We start from the raw sequence: 18,721 nt of genomic DNA, 5'->3' as shown, positions 1-18,721 counted from the left end.
TATTTTTTATTCAACCGAATTAAACAAACGAATTCATCGAAGCTACTTCAAGCTTAGCAAAATTAAACAAAAAGGCACAATTACAATTATCACACGGCTGTTATAATGAACCGGTTACTAAAACGAGCACACCTGATGCCCACCTTTAAAGAGCGCCTGTGCCTTTAAAGTGAACCATTACGCGCCCAGTCATAATTGTTAATAATTACGCCCCACCACCTCCCCCGCGCAGATCCTTAATGAGATGACTGACCTGCTGTTAAATTATGCTCTTAAATTTCCTGTAGATGCTATGCCGCCCTGCTTCTGCGGAAGCAGCGGGGCAGTGAGTAGTGAAGCAGTGAACCTCCTCCCCCCCACCAGACCAGCCAGTCAGCCCAGCAGCAGCCTCTGTAGCCTCAACACAGCAGCCCGTCTATGGGACACTGAGGACTTCATCTGGATGCAGAGCGCGCACTGGTTTATACCCCCCATCTTTGTATATTTTATCGGTTTGATTATTGCTCTTGTTATCATTATTATTATTTAATTTTCGCCCAGAGGAACTTTTTTGGATCGTCTTTTCATTCAGAAACTTTCACCTATGGTTCGCGAATATGGGGTCAAGTTGTGGTTTCTCTCGGGGAAACATCGTCGCGCTGTTTCTGCTGCTGCTGCTGGAAGGTAAGGTTCATCATCAGTTCTCCTGTCACTGGAAAAGGGTGAAGGAGCGCACGATGAAGTTGCAAACTAATGCTAAATGTTGCACTAGTGTGTCCGAACGTTTTTGAAAACAAAATAAATGCTCTGGTCTTAACTATTAATACAGAGGAGACGATTTAATGTTCGCTTCTTATTTTAAACGCGTTCATCCTTAGTATTATAAATTATTCAGACAGCATTAGCTTTAGTCTTTGAGTTTTTATCTCCGTCTCTTACTGACCTTTCTGCCAGAGAGACCGTTTAGCGCAGAAGGAATTAAAATATGTTTATTTAAAATTTATATTTAGTATCTGCAAAGCTGGCCAAGGTGAAGAGAAATAGGTGCTGCCACAGAGCGAGCCACTGAACATGAAGTCTAGATTGCAACTGACAAATACACAGGGCTGCTCAAGTGAAAAGCTAAATTGCAGCATTTTGGAAGCTGAGTGATTTTTAAGGCCTTTTTCCCCCGACGAAGTATCTGAAAGGGCACGAACACAACGCCAGCACTGTGCCACACAGCAGAAATGTGATCCTTGCATTGTGCGCTGGCTATGCGTGGCATGACAACAATGAAACGTAGAGTAGAATGAATGCAGCCATATATCATAATATTATAATCCCGTCCACAATCCCACAGCCCAACTGCACTAACACTGCCCTCTCATGAAGTCTATATTTAAAGTGTCCCTCATAGTTCAGGACTGTGCCGCCAGTATGTCAGATGTAATGCTCGAACAAATACAGGGTGTTTTTTGGACTTCAGAGGTTATCAGTGCTTTTATAAAGGGAGGCAAACAAGCATTATGATCAAAGTCTTTGAGTGGATCTGGGATGTATAAAAAGATGTTCATTTCTATGTGTATGGAGCACTGCTGGTTTTTTCCTGCAATAAACTACAGGCCTACTTAATCACCCAGGGGAGCAGTTTTCTGCAGAGTAGTTAAAAAGATTAATGCAACTGTTAAGGTAGAACACTTTTATGCAGTGTCCTCTGATTATTTTTTCACTGTTACACGCGCTGTTTAATCAGTCCATAGTCCACACACAGTCAGTCACACGCATGCTGTTCTTACAGACCTTACATGCATCCACATGGCTTTTCCTGCTGGGCTCTGCTTGCACAGTCACCAAAGCAGGCGTTTCTCCTGATATTTATAGAAGAAAAGGGCTGGTCTCGTTGCACTTCATGTGTCAAGGACGTGTTGGTAATTAAATGGGTGCTGAAAGCTGCACCCTACGTGAATGTGGCGCCCATCACCTGCCTGTTTGTTGCAACAAAAGACCTACACTTGTTCAGGGAGGAGAAGAGGCGAGCCATGGGCAGGTGTGCAGCAGCTGCTCCTATCTCTGGGCAAACACTGGCTGTTTGTTTTCTTCAGGAAAATATCGCCTGTTATGCAAGCGGACGGGCCGCTTGGGCTGCTGCCGGGCTTGCCACAAAGTGACATAGTCTGATTTTACCGGATCGATGATTGTTTTTATTTTACCCCACTTTGTGAGGATGTTCTGCCTGTTGTGACTCCTTTAAAACATCTTAAATCACTAAATGGTTTTTACATATGAGTCATTTTCCAAGTAAATGAGTCATGTTGTGATGCACTTTTTGCATCACATTACGTCTAATGTGGATTTTTATTGCTGTTTTAGTCACTGATTGAATCTAAAGAATATTTTTGCTTTAAATTTCAGTGGTACTACTTTGGTAAGCTCTCTGCAGTTTTACCAGAAGGTGGTAGACGGTTTTGTGGTCTGGTGTGACCTTATCCAGCTCCAGCTTAGCATTGAGAAAGGAGTTAGCAGTGGCCTCGAAAAGATCGAGGACTCCTATCATTCTTGTATATTATATGAGGGATGGTGGAAATGAGGAGGGCAAATAACTAGGATAAAATGAAACTCTCTGTCCTGCCAAGGCCCTTTTCCTTTACTGTATGTGAGACCATGATTTAGATATTTTTTGGAGTTCAAACTCAGAAGTCTCCCTCATTGCAGAGAGGAAGATATTGCCAAAAATGTATCTTCAATACGGACAATATATCCCACCCTGCACACTGTTCCACTTGCCAGACTAAGACTAACTAAATGCGCCACTGGATGCCATAGGAGGTCTTTCCTTCCTGTGATCTCGTCCACTCATGAAGTTCCACATAAATATACATATGCATTTGTCAATTTAGTTTAACTTTAGTTTTTCTGATCTTCAATGTAATTGTACAAATGGCACAGTCATGAATGGCTATTACAAAGGAATTTCCCGGTGGGGTTTATATAACTCCTGCTCCAGGTTCCAGTTTACTGATTAGTTTAGTGTTTCTCGCTGAGATCATCAAACAAAGGAAATTGGCAATCAGTGCTCACTTTTGTAGCAATCAGCATTTTTAAATGTTCCTGAGACATTGCCCTGCACTTAAGACCAAAGTAAAGTAGTTCAAGACATAAGCTGAAGTGAACTGGGAGCTGGGACGCCTCTATTCATTGTTCTTTATGAGGATTCCCATTAGCTGCCACTAAGGTTGCAGCTGCTCTTCTGTCTCTGTGCTTACGTCGTTAGAGATCGTGCAGTCACATGCACTTCTGTGTGAACAAAAAAGACCAAAGAAAGGAATATCTGGCTCGTCGTTACTTTGTTTTTATTTACATTTTGAGGAAATCTGGAGAGCTCACTGAAACAACCCTTTATTAATTAGATTAGGCCTTCAGCATCAGCTGGCAGCTTTATAAACAAAGCGTTTTGAGTTGAAAATACATTTTGTGACGGAACCTGGTCAAAGCCAAAATCCACTCCCCCTTTTTAACACACACATTTGTGTAATCTCTTACACAAAAAAGTGCCACAGATGTTTTCATGTAAAAGCATTGATCTGTTTTGCTTCCACCGTGACCTTGTTACGGTATCTCTGACCCTTCCTCGCCCTCTGACCGGTGAAACCATAACATAGAGGTATAGTGCTCCTCCTTCCCTTTAACTCAAAGCGATCATTTTCATCAGCATCTTTTCCTCTGGAGAAGTACCAGACCAACAGATCTCATTTGATACATGGTGCTATTGGATTTAGCCCCTTACAGCACGATATAATTAAGTAAAGCTTCTGTCTTGTGTTCCTCATGGATGCATGATAAATATTGTCAATTTTCCACGCTTGTTGTCACTGTGTTTATTTGAGTGTGAGTGGGAAACATCATTATGCAAGTAGATCAGATCTTTTTTACCGAGCTACGTCAACAGGAGTGCTTTTCTTTTTTGCATCTTAGAAAAAACATATTGTGATTCTTAAAACTTGCTATAGCAAAAAGTTTCTTTTTTTTTTTTCAAAATGTGGCAAACAACAGACTATATTATTTTGATTCAAAACCAGAGCTAGCTGGCGTGTTCCCTCTTTTTTTAAGCTCATGAGCGACAGTAAACATGCTGTCAGCCACAGACACTCTGATACCTGTTGGAACAGCTGCAGCACTTTAGGCTGCTTTGTCTTCTCCCGATTTTCCCACTTTATCAGTCACAAGACTCTCATCCTTCGAGCTTCCCAGCCAAAGTGGACCCACGGTTTTGAAATAACTTTCATCCAAATCACTGCTACTGCCTTGAGACTCCTGAGAGTCCCGACCTCTAATCCTAAGCTGCCATTTCTGCCGTCGCACGGATGCCGCTCCTACCTGTCAAACCCCTGTGTCTGATCCTCTAGTCAGTTCAGGGTCACACTTCGCTCTCATGCATGGGTAGAATCTAATTTGCTGTGGTGAAAGGACAAGGAGACATTGATTGAAATTTTACCCTCGGGGCATTTAGTCCTCTGGTTTCACATGGGTCTTGACAAGTTGTTTTCCAGTCGTGCAGCAGTGCACATCGTGTTTGACCCGTCATTACAACAATAAGTAAAACAAAGCACAGGCCCTGCTTATCTGAGTCCACATGGTGTGTGTGACACTGCAAAAATGGGAGTGACTCTACTGCCATACTGGTGCCAGAATCAAATTTGCACATTTACTGCAATCTCTCTAAAGAGAGCAAATCATCATAGTGGAAAATGTCCTTAAATTAACATTTTCCATAAATGCTGCTGATTCAAACTTATGTTGCTGTTTTCCCCATCCTCTTCCAGCCCCACTTTGGCATCCATTTTTTTGGTCCTTCTTTTTACTAAAATGGATAAACATGCTGGAAATCTTTTTTCCGTCCTCTGCAACCACCTGCCAATGCCAGAAACTCTGAAAGCTCCACTTCCCTTTGTGCTGGTAGTTCAGTGATCTCCACTCCCCGGCATAAAGCAGCGACTTTTCCCATTGTTTCCACCAGATTCTCTCATGTTAGGACAGTCGTAACAAGCAGTCATAGTCTAGCAGTGCGAATAGTGGCGACTCATCTTAGTAGTGCCATTTAATGACGCTGGTGCATTGATGATTCCCACAGTTAGGACACCTTATATATTAATGCATTTTTGCTGTGTTTGCTTCTTTGAAACAACAAGACTGTTGATGCTTCTGATGCACAGTATGTGTAAGTGATACACGTGACTGTGTTCAGCCTTGTTAGTTTTTCTCTCACTGCAGTGTTGCTCTGTTGTTTTTGCCTGCTCATTTTGCACCCGACTAAAATAATCTAACAGCTACTTGATAGATCGCCTTGGAAATGTGTACAGACATTCATGGCTCTGAGAAAATGAATCCCGATGATCTTAATGATCCCATGATTATTATTTTTTTGGTTTGCTTTATTGAGCACAATAATTAGGTCAAGATTTTAATTTGTCCAGTAACTGCACAACTAATGACATCTCCATCAATCTCAGACCGTATTTAGCACTGATTAGAAGATGCTACAATACAAACACTGGCATTGTCACCATGATGCAGCGTTACTGATGTTAGCATTCAGAGTACAGAGTAATGCTAAATGTAGATGATAAATACAGTCTCAAAGAGCTGGTAGCATGAGTCTAGACTGCTTGGTGTAGTGTTAAAACAGGCTGTAAAGCAATTCTTTCCCAAATCTGGTACTTTAAGCTAAACCCTTTATGAAACCTGTGGCTGTGAGCTATTTATGCAAATATAAATAAGCTCTCTGTGTTTTGACACGGGCATTTAGAGTATTTGCCTCCTTCTGTGTACATGTCAGTAAATCTGATGGCTTTTTACCACTGCTGTGGTGAGGGTAGATGATTTTATCAAAGCAACCTAATGACTGCTTCATCAAACTCAGTCTGGAGCTCCATGATGTACCACGTGTTCAATTTTTGATGCCACAGTCCTCCCCAGAGGAATCCTTAAACTGAGTTTGTACTTGCAGCTAACCCCTAAGGAGAGGTCCTATTAGATTTCTTGATGACTGATGAACATGGTTCATTGGACCTCAGCTCTTGTATTCTCTGGGGAATAATTGGATTACATTATGTGGTAATTGATTATTATGTTACGGTATGCATCATGGTAAACTGAGTAATCTACCTGGAGCCCGGCTGCCTTTTCCAAACTCAGATCAGCTATCTTATTAATCGGATGAAAACTTCGATGTCTGTGTCATTATGACAGGAAATGACTTTCTTTCCTTATTACACGTGTTGTTTTGAAAGATCGAAAAGCATCAGAGTCATGCCTATATAAATCCAGGTTCTGAAACCAGTGTGATACGATGAAGCATTTGAGCATAATAGGACAGGAAACAGAGGAGGGGGAAAGATTTCAAAACATTATGATCAATATTAGCTTTCATAAGTGGAATTATAGTCGAATGTGCAGCTTTTTAGCTAATTGAATCTCTGAAGAAAACCATTCCAGTAGCAGCAACATCTCTGGAAGCAGAGCAATCACGATACGTTTCCGAGTGATTATTATTTATATCACCGTGATATAACTGGGTGAACTGCTCCTTAATGTGCCTGGCTACAGCTTCTTTGTAAAAGATGATGGATTCCTTGAAAATGTGGATATTGATGGGCTAAATTGTGGAGCAGGCTGTGAAATTACACGTGCACAGTAGAAGTAATGTTTCAGCGTCCACGCACAAGATGCCTAAGCAACTCCAATATTATGTTCGGCGGACGTGATTGCACTTGTGCAGCTTTTCTCTCTGTCTGTGTCATCAGTGGAAAACAATCAGCATCACTGTTGATTAGTGTGGTTATTGATTGATATGCTGCCAGATACACTGCCTGTCCAATGGGTCGTTACCAGGGGCAGACGCAGACCTCATTGACCTTGGGAGAAAAAGGGGCACGAAGCTGAGCTCTTACTGTTGGAGGTCCAGACTAAGAACGCAATTATAATGTCAAGTTATCACACAGCAGCAGCCGGGCAGGGTCACGTTTCCTCATCTGCCACGCTGCTGACAAGGATGCTCAGTGAGGACGTCTGAGTGGGAGATCCACATTTTGTTTCATTGAGGATCGGAGGTAGATTAGTAAGCCAGTGGGTTACTCCAGCACATGAGCTCATAGCTAGTAAATCTATCAGGCGAAGCACGCATTGAGCTAATTGAGTTCCTGTCTTTGTCTGGGACGATGGAGGGCGTCCCACCCTATCAGCTCAGACCTGTCCCAGACATGCTGTGGTCTGTGGCTGACGGGGAGCGTGGTTTCACATTTTGTGATGAGCTTTTGTCCTTTTTGTTCTTTTGCAGTTATAATACGAGACAAAAACAAACACACGCGCGCCAAGGCACGATTAACTCATGGAGACTGCGATCGTAAACGACAACCAGGAAGCGCACACGTTTATAGAGACGTAAGAGGGTTTCCCACTGTTTCGTGTTCCTGTTTTTCAGCGTTGGATAAATCCAGTTTCACTATCCACTCGGCGGTACATGATATCTACAGTAAACATGGATTGCTACATGAATTGTCCTGTTTAAACACTCTCTGTTTGCAAAATTACTTTCAAAGGAATGACACTGTATGCAGAAGCTCAGCATGAGTTCTATAGGTGATCGAAGGCTGTAAAACATCTGCTTATGATGCTAATGTTTACACACTGTGAGCAATAACAGGCCAAGGCTGTTCCAAAACAGCCCACTAAAATCCGGAAAGAACGTTCTTTAGCGGTCCAGAGACAAAGCATGGAAATGAAGCCTCTGCAACGTCTTTTTAATCTTTTCGGTCATTATTTAGACATGAATATAATAGGTGAAAATGTCACCACCAGCTGTATTTCTGCCATTCTTGTGCATCATTTAGAGAAGGTAATGAGTCATGCCTTGGAAAAGCATCATCATGGCTTCACAGACCAAAGATGCCATTTGCTCGGATGGGCCTGCTTGATGCATTCAATTAATTAGTTTTGATATAAACTGCTTGCTTTCTGTTGGCTTCTGTCCTAGAAAGAAATTGAATTTTGAATGATATAAACGAATTGTGTTGCAGGGGGTCCGGCCACTGTGGCTTGCAGCCAATGCCTGCCTTCATAAATGTGTTCAGCTCCCGCTGGTTAACACGTTGGACCATGTAGCTTTATTTGCAGAGCTGCTGTCATCTGCTGTATTCAATTTGTGGCCGTCGTCTGTAAGATTTCTGTAGATTAATTAAATTGTCTGTATGCATCCGATGAGGGATTGTAGAGAGTAGTGGGGGTCTTTTCTGACCTGTCAAATAGAAATGAGTCCAATCGTTTAACATCTTATCCAAGCAGTAGAGACATTAGAACAGTAATATATTATGATAATGATTAAGCTGCTTTTCGAGCCCGTGCCACTGTGATAACAGCCCCCTCTAATGGTTGTTTTGGGTATACAGTTGAAGCCCTGATGCTCAGATTACGCGTCTTTTAATGTGTTTCATACCTTTTAACTGTATAAACTGAGTATAATTACAACCTAAAATAATCTGTGGGCAGTTCTTTACTTTTTTTCTATTTTTTCCCTCAAATCTTTCGTACAATTTCTCAGAAATCTTTTATGCATCATGAAGCCAATTACCTATTTCAGACCTTTTCATGGTATGAAATAGTAAAAATAAGCTAAGATGCAATGGAAATATAGTAAAATACAGTCAATAGTATGAGTGTGAATGACTGCATTTTGGCTGTAATAGATTTAGGGGATGGAAAAATCATCCCTAGTCATGAAACCGGCTCCCACCATCCCCACCAAGATTAACAAACATGAGCCCTGCTGTTTGTTTTGCCTCCGGAACACTTTTAATAAAAAGGTCTGCAGCCTCATTGAGCGTATCTCCATCCTTGAGGAAGGACGGCCACATTTTATCCATCAGCTCGGCCTCCTGTCATCTAAGCCCCTCAAAATTAAATCAATGTCTGAAACCAGAGCCGAGGCTTCAACTGCACCAACAGAAATAGAAAATCTAGTTTTGCTGTCTGCTAATGACATTAGTGCGTTCCCTAAATGGTCGCCTACCGTCATCAAAGAGGAACACAACAGGGATATAATTACAGAAGGAACACTCGCATCTCCATTTTCCTGTAAAACACACACGCAGCCTGCTATTTTGCTTTATGGATTACTTGTCAACCCCCCCAACACACACACACGCAGACACACAGACTTGCAGGCAGTGATACAGGTCTCCTCCGTATCATGTTATTCCTTGTAATTAAACTTTTCAAGGTGAACACAAGGAGAATCGGAAACCACATGTTATTGACCACATGAGAAATTCATTAAAGGAGCTGCATAAGTGTCATTTGAGCCCTGCTTTCAATTTCCGCTAACGTGGGAGAGAGATGAAAGATATATTAGAAGAAAAAAAAACCCTGGACCTGTCGTAGTCCATGTATGTGTTGATTTCCATTCAGTGCCCAGATGGCATTGTCAGTGGCTATTGTTGACTCAGTTAAACATCCAGAAAGAGATGTCTGATATGCTGTCATCAGCACCTGCAATGTAATCGTGCCTTATTTTTCAGTTATGGTAACATTTTCCTTAAAAGCAATAATAATAACACTTTTTTCCTGTGATTCGTTTGGTTGCCAAATTTTAAACATCTGGTTATTTCATGTCCACTTGGTGCAGGAGCGACGTGTCTGTACTTCCCTCAGAAGGAGTACATTGAGACTGTATATGTTGGGCAGCAGGCCGGGACACCCATCCTCCAGGTCCACGCTATGCGGGACGATAAAACTGAGAAGCCACACTTCTACCTGTGCCCAACAAAGACTGCCACGCCTCCACACTACAGCTCCTGGTTCTACATGAACATCAACACCGGGACACTATTCTTGAACAAAACCCTGGAGGAGAGCGACTTTGCCCAGCTATGTGAGTTGGATACAAGGCTTTTGATGGTAATGCACAGTCCTATTTCAGTGCCAGGTATTCGCTACACACAAGAGTAAATTAGTTTCTGGACATTTATGCTCTTCGCATACCAATAATGCTCTGGCTTCGAGTTCAGGATGATAATGTGATTGCATAAAAGCAAAGAAGAGCTGTGTCATCAAAAAAAGCACTGTCTGAGATTAAAATGCCTCTTGTTTTTGTTTTGGCTCTGTGTCCCATCAGATCAAAGGTCGTGGTCTGTGAGAAAGTTATTCCTGAATGCCATGGTGCGATCTGAGTTCACCAACAAGCCCTTTTGCCTCATGCGGAAACCTGTGCAGATCACCTTGGACTTTGTCAATGCCACATTGCCTCAGTGTGCTCAGACAGATACGAAGGAACTCTGCTTCCCACACAGAGATACGTCCAACCCACACATCATGGAAAACAGGTTCCCAGGAGCCCTGCGGCAGCTACAGCGTCTCACCAGACTCAATGTCTGCCCAAACTACACCATCTCTTACAGTGTGGAATCAGGTTAGACACATCGGACCAAAAACATATTATCTTGTGAAAGGAGAACCATATGTACAACTACATATGTATGCATGTATATGTATGTATGTGTGTATTACCCGCCAATATAGTCCATCATAGGATAATCAGAAGTAGTGTTTTTACATTTTGGCTGATGCCGGCAGCATCCCGTGAAGGAGCGGAGGCCATTTTCAACCAAAGTGCTCATTTTTTTTTAGTTGTAATTTTTTATGTTTTAAATATCAACACTTAGAGTTTCAGTTTCAACAAACTTTTTCAAATGAATGAAACTTTTGACCCTGGTTTAGCTCCATTGAGATGTTTTACGATGCTGCTTTTATGTCATATTCAGTATGCCACCTGATTCATGTGGTTGCGTCCACATGCAGGCTCGTTTGTTCGATTGTTTTGTTTAATTTTGTTCCTTTTTTCTGCAGACCCTCCGGGACCTTTTGCTGTAAACGACAACAAAGAGCTGGTGGTAAACGCTCAGCTGGACCGCGAGGAGAGCGAATGCTACAGACTCCTGCTGGTTTGTAACGTCCAGTCAGAAACCACCATCATCAAGGTGGAAACGACGCTGAATGTTTTTGTCAATGATGAGGATGATAACGCGCCATATGTGAACGGAACAGACTCGGCAGACGTAGTCATCAGCTATAATCGGACGAAGGTGATTGTGTACAGATGCGGTGTTGGTTAAGTTCATGTTTACATGAGGCCTGAAATTTCTCAATGTGACTTTCTTTTTTTCAGGGTGGAACTTTTGGCTCCTTGTATGTCTTTGACAGAGATCTAACCCCGATCTTAGGCGACAACCACAATAAGTATGTGGGGACTTGGCTCAACACTGACCCATGGATAAAGGAAACATTTGACATAAAAAACTCCTTCACTGAAAAAAAAGCCAAAGGCATTCGAGAGACTGTGCACAACTACCGTAAGTACTCCAAGGCTGCGCGCGCGAGAATTAGTTACATTAGGAGATGAGGCTTTTCATGATTTCTCTTGATTTCAGAGCTGGTCCTGAAGAGGAACCTGCACGTGACAGAGAATCGCACCCTGCAACTCGACTACCTGGTCAATGACACCACCTATCCCGGTCTAGAGGGAACAGTGTTGCTGCACTTCAATGTCACCATCTTACCCGTCCAAATCCACTTTCCCAACGTCACACATATATTCACAGTCTCACGCAGAGCTTCTCCTTATGCACAGGTACTCATGACTGCATGACTGCTTATCATGCAAACCTTGAACTTTGTGTTTGGTCTAGATTTAGATTAAAATATATATTATTATAAACTTTTAAGAGAGCTGGGATAGGCTCCAGCCCGACCCAAGAATTGGAGTAGTAGAAGAAGATGGATGGATTAATGGACACACAAAAAAAATTATCTTTCCATCGTGATAGCATCACGGACAGTGACAAAGATATAGTCTGAATCTTTTTAATGATCGTATTCATGACATAATTAACAAATGAATCATTGTTGGCCTATGAAAGGGACCAGGGACAAAAGTCATAGGCAATATGAACCATCAGTGGCCTCATATCAGTTTCTTTATACTGAACTCTGACAGAGAGACTTCAAGAACCGGAATTGTAGGTACTTGCTCCGTTATGATGCATTGGGAAATGCATTTGATTTGACTAACCCTGCTGTACACTGGCTTTATAAGCCATCACATTGCACATGCTTTAGTACACAGTAACTCACAACTACAGATCTCTCTGTATGTTTTAAAAAAATAAAGATATTCACCTGTGTCTTGCTTAAACCAAACCTGTTTACAGTCAGCAGAAGGTAAAACTTCTGGGAGGTTTAGTAGCTTTTATCCATTGATTATTGTTCAGTACTAATCCAATGTAAGTGGCCATCAGTGCAATCCTTTGACATTATAGTTACATTAAAATCCTGATAATAATAATAATAATAATAATAATAATAATATGAATAATATGAATACATTTTATTTATGGTCAATGGAGCTGTTTAAGAACAGCTCCATTGACCGTTAAATCTACAGATAGACTGCCACCTGCTGGCAGTAAAAAAATAACATCTCAAATGTTTTCTGTTCATTTTCATACTTTGTAGCAAAAACAAAACTATTCTGGCTTTATAAAATGTACCACAATCAGTTTAAATGTAATTATTTGAATTAACGGCAGATTTTTTTTTCTTCAGATCATGTAGGAATGAACTAGTAATTTGCATTTCAAATTGTTGTATTCAGTTGTTTACAAAAGGTGTGTGCATTATTCCATCCTTACACTTGTATTCTCCAGTGTCATTCACGTTTTCAATCTCTTGTCCCAACTCCTGTCAGGTTGGCAAAATCTGTGTGGAAAACTGCCAGCAGTTCGATGGCTTCAGTGTCATATACCGACTTGAGGTGCCAGATAAGAACATGTCTGCTGACTCACAGGCCTGCTACACAGCCATAAGCATCACCCAATCCCCAAACTGGAAGTGGGGACATCTGTATGTGAATGACTCTGAGGCACTGCGCAAACCCGAGTGCCAGGACTTGCAGTACCTTGTTATTGCTCAGGAGGGAAACGAACAGCTGGAGGCGAGCACTCAGATCCACATCAAAATAGATGGCACAGGTAGGTACTACTTCACAGCAAGCACACATGCAGACTATTTTCAAGCATGTTACCCCGATCTCTAGTGTCCTTTAAAGATTTGGTAATGTGCTCTTTTGGCTTTGCTGTACGTAGCAATCAAAGCTGGTCAGAAGAGCCAGCAGGTCCTGTCCTGTGCAGAGAACAGGCAGCGAACAGATTGTGAGTCTACCCGAGGCCTGGGGGCAACAACCGGCAGATGCCAGTGGAGGCAGGGCACTGAGAAAGGTACTTTATATTTCATAAAGACAAACTTTTTTTCTCCTTAACTTGTAACTTTTTAACATTACTGAATGATTATGAGACCTTGGGGGAAGTTCACTAGAACCAGATGAGTACATGTTTTCTTCAGTGTAAGTAATGAAACAAATTAAAGGGCTAAAGGGCCGAATACTGCATGTGTATCCTTTTCAGTAAGATCATTTTGCTACAGGAAGTGGCAAAACATGGTCCTAATTTGGCTGAAAAACAAGTGTGACTAACACCCTACTGTTGCTAAAGCAAGCCAACACTGAGGTGCAGGCTGCTGTTAAAACCGTTGCATGTTGCAGTGTTAAGGACACATGCAGTCAGGTTAAGGCAACTTTTGAATGGGTTTTTGAATGCAAAGTACTTGCAGTTTGGTTACCAGTCTTGGCTGTTTTCCCCCTTGTTTCCTGCTGAGGTTTCTTTCTTTTCTTGTGTTCATATTCCAGGAATAACTGAAAATTATTCAACATGCTCCCCTGACCTGCAGACATGCCCAGATAGTGTTTGTGATGCAGTGGAAAGTAAAGATCCTTCAATCTGCCCGCAAGACTGCACAAGTATGCTTTCCCTTTTAACACACATTCAGTGTATAACAGCGAGAATAAGGACATTCTGCTTTATGTAGACTGTGCTCACGCTGGATTTGTCTCTGCAGAGGAGCCCGTTATTGGAGGCCATGAACGAGGCTTGAGTGGGAACGGGATTAAGGCCTGCTATGGAACCTGCTACTGCTTCACAGAAAGATGCTTCTGTGAGAAGGATGACATTGAGCGTGAGTTTCCCTAAACCACACAGAACTGCTGCTGATTAACTCACTCCGTTTTAACTCTGAATCAGCAAAGCACTGAGTGCTTCTTTCTTTAAAACTGTGCAACATACTCTCTTCCAGAGACGCTATGTGATGAAATGTGTAAGACCGTCATTGCCACAGCTCTTCTCCTCTCCTTCATCGTGTCCATCCTCCTGTCCTCATACTTCATCCGCCGATACCACAAGAACTCGCCAAAGCCCCCGATAGCATCTGCTGAGATGACTTTCCGTCGGCCAGCTCAAGCCTATCCCATTAGCTTCCCTGCCAACAATGTCCGCCGGGGCTCGCAGGAATCAATTGAGACCGAAACCTTTAAAATACCTGTAAGGTTCTTCCAGCACTTTCATCTCCTGTGTCTCATATATTGAATCTTTTGAGAAGTACAAACCGTCATTGCCTTGTCTCAACAGGAGGATCCAAAGTGGGAGTTTCCTCGTAAAAACCTTGTGCTTGGCAAGACGCTGGGAGAAGGAGAGTTTGGGAAAGTTGTCAAGGCAACAGCATTCAGGCTGAAAGGAAAAGCTGGATACACCACTGTGGCTGTGAAAATGCTTAAAGGTAAAAGTACCCAGGCAAAGGCCAGACAAGCCTAGCAGCACTTGTGATATATGAGGAGTGAATGTCTGAAGAGGTGAGTGGTTTCATCATTATGATCCCCCCTCTTTTCCTCCGTGACAGAAAACGCCTCTCACAGCGAGCTGCGTGACCTGCTGTCAGAATTCACTCTGCTGAAGCAAGTCAACCACCCGCACGTCATAAAGATGTACGGAGCTTGCAGCCAGGATGGTAAGACCTCCGTCTTCTTGCCATCCCATCCCAGAACATGCGTGTTGCACATTGAGTCTAAGAGCCCTGCTTCTCTGAATAGGTCCATTGTATCTCATCGTCGAGTATGCCAAGTATGGGTCACTCCGTAATTTCCTTCGTGAGAGTCGGAAAGTTGGCCCGAGCTATATGGGCAGGGATGCCAACCGAAACTCAAGCTACCTGGAGAACCCAGACGACAGGGCTCTCACCATGGGTGACCTGATCTCCTTTGCCTGGCAGATTTCCAGAGGCATGCAGTACCTGGCAGAAATGAAGGTATAAGGCCAAGCTGGTGTTTTTCTTTGTAAAATATTTGAACAATTCAGTGGAAGATTCATTGTAAGAAGCTTAAATGTCTGTTAAAGAAAAATGTGAGGCACTTTAAATGAGTGTGCTGGTCCAACAGCTTGTCCACAGGGACCTTGCAGCACGAAATGTCCTTGTTGCTGAAGGGCGGAAGATGAAGATCTCTGACTTTGGCCTGTCCAGAGACGTGTATGAAGAGGACTCATATGTTAAAAGAAGCAAGGTAGACAAAATAATAGAGAAGAGTAGTCATGATACAGGTACGTATACTGACATAGTCACTCAGCAGCATCTCTCTGTATTTTTCAGGGCCGTATACCGGTTAAGTGGATGGCAATAGAGTCTTTGTTTGACCACATTTACACAACACAAAGTGACGTGTGAGTATAATTACGTCTTAAAGGAAATATTCTGACATTTTGGACAACAATAAGACAATAAAGCCCATGAATTAATCAGCATGCTTTTTTTTTGGGCAAGAACGCAATTAAGGGTGTTTTCCATTTGCAAAAAAACCCCAAGTCTCACTCTTATCTGTTCATAGAAATATTCTTAGGACCTTCTGTATTTTATTCCAGCTGGTCCTTCGGTGTGCTGCTGTGGGAGATTGTCACTCTGGGAGGAAATCCATACCCAGGTATCGCTCCCGAGCGCCTATTTAACCTCCTCAAGACTGGCTACAGGATGGAGAGACCAGAGAACTGCACGGAGGAAATGTGAGCTCTATTCTGTCACTTTATCATATCTACTTTAGCATCTCCTCATTACCATTGAGTGTTATAACTCCCCTGCACCACATTCGGGGGGAAATGACTCAGCTGGGAGGATTAAATGATACTCACTGTATTTCACCCACTTGAACCGTGCTCCTCTTTTCCAGGTATAACCTCATGCTCCGATGCTGGAAGCAAGAACCGGACAAGAGGCAGACGTTTGCAGACATCAGCAAAGAACTGGAGAAGATGATGGTGAAAAGTCGGGTATGTTGAAGCTTTAAAATACCTTGTAGTGCTTTATTCATTTCTCTCCCCGGCAAGGAAGCAGGGGAGCTATAAATCAGCCTCTTTCTGTGTGTTACTGGCGCGATTTTGACAACACTTCAGTGAAGATCTGACAGATACAAGTTTGAGGGGTTTTCCTTTCAGATTTGGAGCAAGTCTAAAATAAGCAGTGTATCGTTTTTTAAGGACAGCATGTGCTTTGTCCAGCACGCACACAGACACATGCTGTGTTATGTTGTATGAACTGTCACTCTCCCCAAATCTCCTAAGATACCATAATTAGTGTTTGAAGAGCAATCCTAAATGTGGCCTTGGGCAGTGTAATCACAGAGCATGCCAGTCAGGCTCCTGCTGCAGAAGTGAGGCTAAATATAGAGCGTTTGAGCAGATGGGAATGCAGGCATCCTATAACGCAGCGGGCTCGTTCTTCACTGTTATCAATACCAGATAATGAGCAAGACTCTGGATGTGGTAAAGAGAACAATTTGGCAGAAATGTCTGCTGGAGCTTGCAGTCAGTGCACGGGTCACTCGTCCGACCTTTGCATGCTACAATCCCCCTCCTCCTTAATCAGCCTAATCACACCCTCATCTGCTCTTGTCAGGATTACCTGGATCTGGCGGCGTCCACTCCAGCCGATGCCCTGCTGTACGACGACGCCCTCTCTGAAGAGGACACACCACTAGTGGACTGTAATAACGCCCCTCTCCCTCGAACCCTCCCCTCCACATGGATTGAAAACAAGCTCTATGGTAGAATCTCCCATGCATTTACTCGATTTTAGAAACAGGACACACTACACAAGCTCTCTTTTTTGGCAAGTTGTGATTGGCTTTTTTTTTTTTTTTTTTTTTCCCGTAGTCAAGTGTGTGTGACTGTGATCTAGGCATGCCTTTCGCTAATGCTGACATAGCTCCCATTTCATCGTAAATGAGAGGCTCAGCTTAAAAAAAAAAAAAAAAAAAAAAAAAGCTCCTGTGTCTTGACTTTTTCTTTGTTTTATTCGGACCTGCTTCTAATGTACACAAGCACTGACCAAAAATTGCTATATTTGTAAATATTGAATATAAATCTCCTTCATTCTTATTTATAATCCACTCCTCATACTCATGCTTCATCTGCATTTTTAATTTGTAAATAGTTTTGTTTGTTTCCCCCCCATTCATTTCCACATTGTCCTCATCTCGTCATTTATTTGCACTGGAGGAAACGGTGTGTAACATTTGAAACAGGTCCTCGCTGATTCAATCACTCATTGTGGTTTGAATTCCAGATTGTGATAAATTTCCTGTCTTTCTAATGTACATTAGCTCTTAATCCATTATGATGAACAGAGAAACAGTAAGGCTTTTGAATGCAACTCTCAGCATGTTGCATATTGCCCCGAGCGAAATGTAGGGGCAATAGTAACAATGCAGGCTTAATAAATGACAAAAAAAAAAAAGGAAAATAATAAATTATATTATCATTTATTCTGTGTCGCATATACAATACAAAGCCATAACTTTACACTTCTCAGAATCAGATCAGGATTTGTTTTGGAGAGTTTTGTTTGAGAACCTTACTGTCTGCACGCTGTTTTTCTTTCACTGAGTGCAGAAAAATGATGTGTTCTCATTTTTAGGCATGTCATACCCCAACTGGCCCGAGACGAGCCCGGTACTGCTCAACAGACATGATGCCACTAATCCGGTCTTTACAAGATATGCCAATGATAGTGTTTATGCAAACTGGATGGCTTTGCCTTCACCCGCAAAAGCTGTGGACAAGCTTGATAGCTAAAGACAGACCGACCCTGTAGAAAAGACGACTAAGTGGTATAGATGTGTATATTTCTGTAAGACTGTACATAAACGATCTGATGCTAAAGTTGGTTCCCTTTTATTTCTGTTGCACGGGTAAGCAACCTTTCCGACTGGGGTCTTTTTGCTGCGAAACCAGCTGGACCAACATAGACCATGCTTCACTCAGCTCTTCAGTATGTTAATTATTATTACCTCACTGGTTATGTCGGCCAAACTGTATCACTGCATGACTATTGTACCAGATTGTATGTCAGTGTCAATGTCTTTTAAGTGCCTGTGCTGCTTCTACAATAGCTTCCAAATGTTCATGTGTGACTTTGAAGTTTCAAGCCCAGGAATTAAAGGGGACGCCTTTACCATCACCTGTTGTAGAAAGCTGGGATTGAGTGGACAAAAATGAAATGCTGAACTTATTCTGAAAATTTAAAAAATAAAATAAAAAGTTTCTACTTTAGAGGATTGTGCTCCTCAAAATGTCAAAGACCCTTTATTTTGTGTTTCTCCCGCGAGATGTCTTGAAACTGGTCTCACCAAAGAAAAGTAAAGCAGACATGTTCAGTGAATGGGTTTTTCTTACTTTTGCTCTTGTTTTTTCACATTGAAAACATCATCTTTTGAATGCCACTCCAGTGAAAGGACACGAGGATTAATGTAGACTTAATGTTATAGCTCACATTGTCCTTCACT

General features: G+C 42.2%; 1 protein-coding gene across 1 annotated transcript in view; it reads left to right on the top strand.

Moving 5' to 3' along the window:
* The first annotated feature begins 322 nt into the window (after window positions 1-322).
* ret (ret proto-oncogene receptor tyrosine kinase) overlaps window positions 323-18,721 on the top strand; it is an 18,472-nt gene continuing 73 nt past the window's right edge. Inside the window, exons 1-20 of the mRNA XM_085368882.1 lie at window positions 323-663; window positions 9,638-9,883; window positions 10,127-10,420; window positions 10,858-11,093; window positions 11,177-11,360; window positions 11,439-11,638; window positions 12,755-13,037; window positions 13,152-13,283; window positions 13,751-13,861; window positions 13,960-14,076; window positions 14,194-14,438; window positions 14,526-14,673; window positions 14,794-14,901; window positions 14,984-15,198; window positions 15,329-15,451; window positions 15,538-15,608; window positions 15,807-15,944; window positions 16,109-16,208; window positions 16,834-16,981; window positions 17,854-18,721. The exon at window positions 17,854-18,721 is cut by the window's right edge and continues 73 nt beyond it. Coding sequence (XP_085225008.1) covers window positions 597-663; window positions 9,638-9,883; window positions 10,127-10,420; window positions 10,858-11,093; window positions 11,177-11,360; window positions 11,439-11,638; window positions 12,755-13,037; window positions 13,152-13,283; window positions 13,751-13,861; window positions 13,960-14,076; window positions 14,194-14,438; window positions 14,526-14,673; window positions 14,794-14,901; window positions 14,984-15,198; window positions 15,329-15,451; window positions 15,538-15,608; window positions 15,807-15,944; window positions 16,109-16,208; window positions 16,834-16,981; window positions 17,854-18,011 — 3,324 coding nt within the window. The 5' untranslated portion in view covers window positions 323-596 and the 3' untranslated portion in view covers window positions 18,012-18,721. The remainder of the gene's footprint in view (window positions 664-9,637; window positions 9,884-10,126; window positions 10,421-10,857; window positions 11,094-11,176; window positions 11,361-11,438; window positions 11,639-12,754; window positions 13,038-13,151; window positions 13,284-13,750; window positions 13,862-13,959; window positions 14,077-14,193; window positions 14,439-14,525; window positions 14,674-14,793; window positions 14,902-14,983; window positions 15,199-15,328; window positions 15,452-15,537; window positions 15,609-15,806; window positions 15,945-16,108; window positions 16,209-16,833; window positions 16,982-17,853) is intronic.

Source organism: Diplotaxodon limnothrissa, linkage group LG13 (assembly GCF_057381915.1).
Source record: "Diplotaxodon limnothrissa isolate DT_005_m linkage group LG13, D_limnothrissa_male_GT1.1, whole genome shotgun sequence".
Taxonomy (NCBI): Eukaryota; Metazoa; Chordata; class Actinopteri; order Cichliformes; family Cichlidae; genus Diplotaxodon; species Diplotaxodon limnothrissa.
This window is presented reverse-complemented; position numbering and strand designations above follow the sequence as displayed.